Here is a 3,292-nt window from a genome sequence, read left to right as displayed (position 1 = left end):
CAGCTCTGGTTCAGCGATGAGGTTTTGAGCAGGTAAGAACTTTTGCTACATAGTTAAGTCATTTATTTAGTAAATTATATGTATATGTTGTTAAATGACCTATAAAATATCCTGTCTATATCACATACAAGTATGTGTTTTGACCATCTAAATAAAAAAATCATATATTTTAGTTTGGTTTGATTGAGCGTACATGAATGAACAGCTTTAGGTTTTGTTTATCATTTTATAGAAAGCGCCTTCCTTCTGCTGGTAGATGATGTGTTTGCGAGAACTTTAACACTGCATGCTGTTTTCCTGCGTCTTCCTGCCAAACAGGAGCATTTATGCGTCTGACATTAGAAGCTCAACCTAAATTAGGGGGAACCGTATAATATATGTATGTACATTTTACAACTAAGAATAATTTAACTGCTGTGACAGTCGTAATGTTCGCGTAGCACACTCCCATGCTGCTTTGCTGCACTTTCTTGTGTGTTATCCTTAATGGAGTTCTTTCTTTTCCTATTTTAAAAGCAAATCGTATTTATTTGGCAAATTTTTTTAAAAATTGAAAATGCATTTATTATCAGAAAACATTACTTGTTTTACTTTTTTTTTTTGCACTGTAGGAAAAGTACAAGAGAAACTAAGGTGGGAAAAAACTAAGTGGATTGGATTTAAATTTTGCAACTATTCTTTTTTCTTAAGTTCTCTCTGAATCATCTCCTCGTTTGCTCTTCGTCTCCTTTTAACAGGAGATCTCCAATGCTGGATAAATGGATGAAAGAAGACGGGAAGAGACGGATAGACAGACTGGTGATTGGAGGATCAATGAAGAAACGGTCTAAACCAGTTTGAGGAATAAAAGTTTGGTGATGCACCTATTCCCCGTCTGTTCAGACCACTAAAATAAACAAGAAATGACCTTCCAGCCTCTTCCAAGCAGAGCAGGGGACCCAGGACTCACCGCTCTGCAGAAGAAGCCACACCCGGGGCAGCACTGGTGCTTCACCATGCCGCTGCGGTGGTCCTCGCATAGAACCAGCAGCTGAACAGAGTTGGACGGACGCATCATCTCGTGCTTTAGGACGGCACTTTGGCAGCGGGTTAACTGCCCGTCCACGCTCTCTGTGGCCATGCACTTCCTGTCTGCCAGGATGAGAATCTCTCTGCTCTTTGGAGTCTCCATTCGGCAGCTGCAGAGCGGAAGCTCCTGAGCCTCCTCGATCGCTGACCCCGAAGGCTCTGAGGAGACAAAACAATTCACCTCCTGAAAAATCTTTGGATAAACCTAGATAACATTCCGCGCTACACATAAATCAAACGGTTTGGTTCTGAACACATCAAAGCTGAATATCCAACCAGTTTATCTTAAGGATCTTAATTTTTGTTAAACTAGGAAGCTCTGTTCTGTCTGTGAGAAACAAAGTAACAGGACTTTATGCTGTTGCCATCTTTCCAAAGACACCCAGGAAGAAGAGAAGCTAAATCCCAGAAATGAAACTTAATGCTCAATAAAGACCGCATTAGTGACATTCTGCAGCCCATGGAAATGATAGGTCAGTGCAAAAGATGCAGACTGTTTTTAAAAAACCTCCACCCAATAAGTCAAAAAATCCCTTCCACCTGAGTAAAAAAACAATCAGGAGTAAACTGCTAGTTCGCCTTTCTTTTATCTTCCATCTTCACCTCATGACACTTGAATTTCTATATGTGTGTATAAAAAATAAATCTGTGTTTTTTGCCTTGGGAACTGACAAACTAATATTGTTATTGCACCTAAAATAAATCGATATGGAGCCATGGAGCAGATTTAAAACTATAAATAAGAACATAAAATTGTCGGGTATCAGTCGTACCAGAAAAGAGTGCTTGCCAAAGGTTCCTATGCCTGCAATGAACATGTAATAACTGGCAGTGAGAAAAAGCAAATGCTTTCCTTAGCTGTTTGAGCAAAGCAAAAGGTTTGTTCTATATTTTAAACAACAGAAATTAAGGGTTTAAATTAGTGTTAGTGTATCAGTAAGCCCTTCAACGTCTGCTGGTTTGGGTTCTTCCTGGATCCTGTTTCCAATGTCTGATACCCACCAAACAAACAAAAAAGAAACAAAAAAAAAAAAAGGATAAAGAACTAACCCTAAAATGCAATAAAAGGTAACAGTCCTTTAAATAAGGGAAGGAGGAGGGATGGAGAGGTAGAAAAACAAGAATTGGGGACACAAAGAAGAATGAGTTATCAGTAGGACACAAATGATGAACGAAAGACGAGAAAGGATACAGGCCAAAAAGGAAGGAAGAACTTAGTGGGATGGAGGAAAAGGAAGAGCGATTGGGCAAAAATAAGGAAGGACATCTCAGAGGAAGGAGGATTAGAAGGTAGGAAAGGAGGAATTACACATGTTAGGAAGGAAGGCCTTAAGGCAGATAAAAAGAAGGTATGAAAAGCAGAGAGAGAGAAAAAAGGTAAATGGGAAACGAGGGATCAAGGATGAAGATGACAAGTGAGGAAAAAAAAAAGACAGAAGGAAAGAAGCAAGAAAAAAGCAGCAAACGGGAAGAAGAAGAGCAAGAAAGGAAGAAGTGATGGAAGGAGAGAAAAAATGAAAAGAAAATGAAGAAGAAAACAACATTAAGAGAGGAAAGAGAGGGGTTAAAGGTAGAATAGAAAAAAGAAATGGAGGACTATTAGGAGAGGAGATGGAAGAAAATGGAAAAACCAAATCAAGAAAGAAAGGAACGATAACAAGGAATAAAGGATAGAGCATGCTGATTATGTGTATAGGAAATAAAGTCTGGACACAAATACTTTTTCTGACAGAAGTCTCTTCATTTTCTGTCCTACTCACTACAAAAAGGTTTATGGAAACTTGCTTAGTGAGGCAGGAGATGTTTATTATATATAACAGATGTTTAGTTTAGGCTTAACAGATTAATATTAACAAAGAGACCAAACAAAACACATAGAAGCTAAAAGAAAGAATTATTGCAATAAATTGGACTCGCACAGGAGCTCTGCTGCTTCCAACAAAATACCAGGATGAAGCACATTTCAGCAGAGTGTGGTCTGGCTCTGAGCTCACCTTTACTGTCTGAAGACTTGCTGAGGTCGACACCCTCTGATGGAAGGATCTGTGTGTATTCCTGACTGGAGGTCTGGGGCAAAACATCCGTCTCTGGTTCTAAGAACAGGATCAACATATAAAACACAGCTTTATACAAAAGTCATATTTAGTTTATTAAAAAGTTGTCCAAAGTGCTTTACAATTCAGTCTAGTTGACTGACTAAACAGCAAAAAGAGCAAAGAAACAC

General features: G+C 38.8%; 1 protein-coding gene across 5 annotated transcripts in view; it reads right to left on the bottom strand.

The window, feature by feature from the left end:
* The window catches only part of ehmt1 (euchromatic histone-lysine N-methyltransferase 1), a 62,320-nt gene that overhangs the window by 19,833 nt on the left and 39,195 nt on the right, over window positions 1-3,292 (bottom strand). For all 5 annotated transcript variants that reach the window (XM_015373191.1, XM_015373189.1, XM_015373190.1 and 2 more), the window contains exons 9-10: window positions 3,063-3,161; window positions 950-1,227 (exon numbers count right to left, since the gene is read on the bottom strand). In XM_015373191.1, the coding sequence (XP_015228677.1) occupies window positions 950-1,227; window positions 3,063-3,161 (377 nt within the window). The remainder of the gene's footprint in view (window positions 1-949; window positions 1,228-3,062; window positions 3,162-3,292) is intronic.

This window comes from Cyprinodon variegatus, unplaced genomic scaffold, assembly GCF_000732505.1.
Source record: "Cyprinodon variegatus isolate N-32 unplaced genomic scaffold, C_variegatus-1.0 Scaffold82, whole genome shotgun sequence".
Classification (NCBI taxonomy): Eukaryota; Metazoa; Chordata; class Actinopteri; order Cyprinodontiformes; family Cyprinodontidae; genus Cyprinodon; species Cyprinodon variegatus.
The sequence above is the reverse complement of the archived record's forward strand: the minus strand, read 5'-3'. Positions and strand labels throughout refer to the sequence as shown.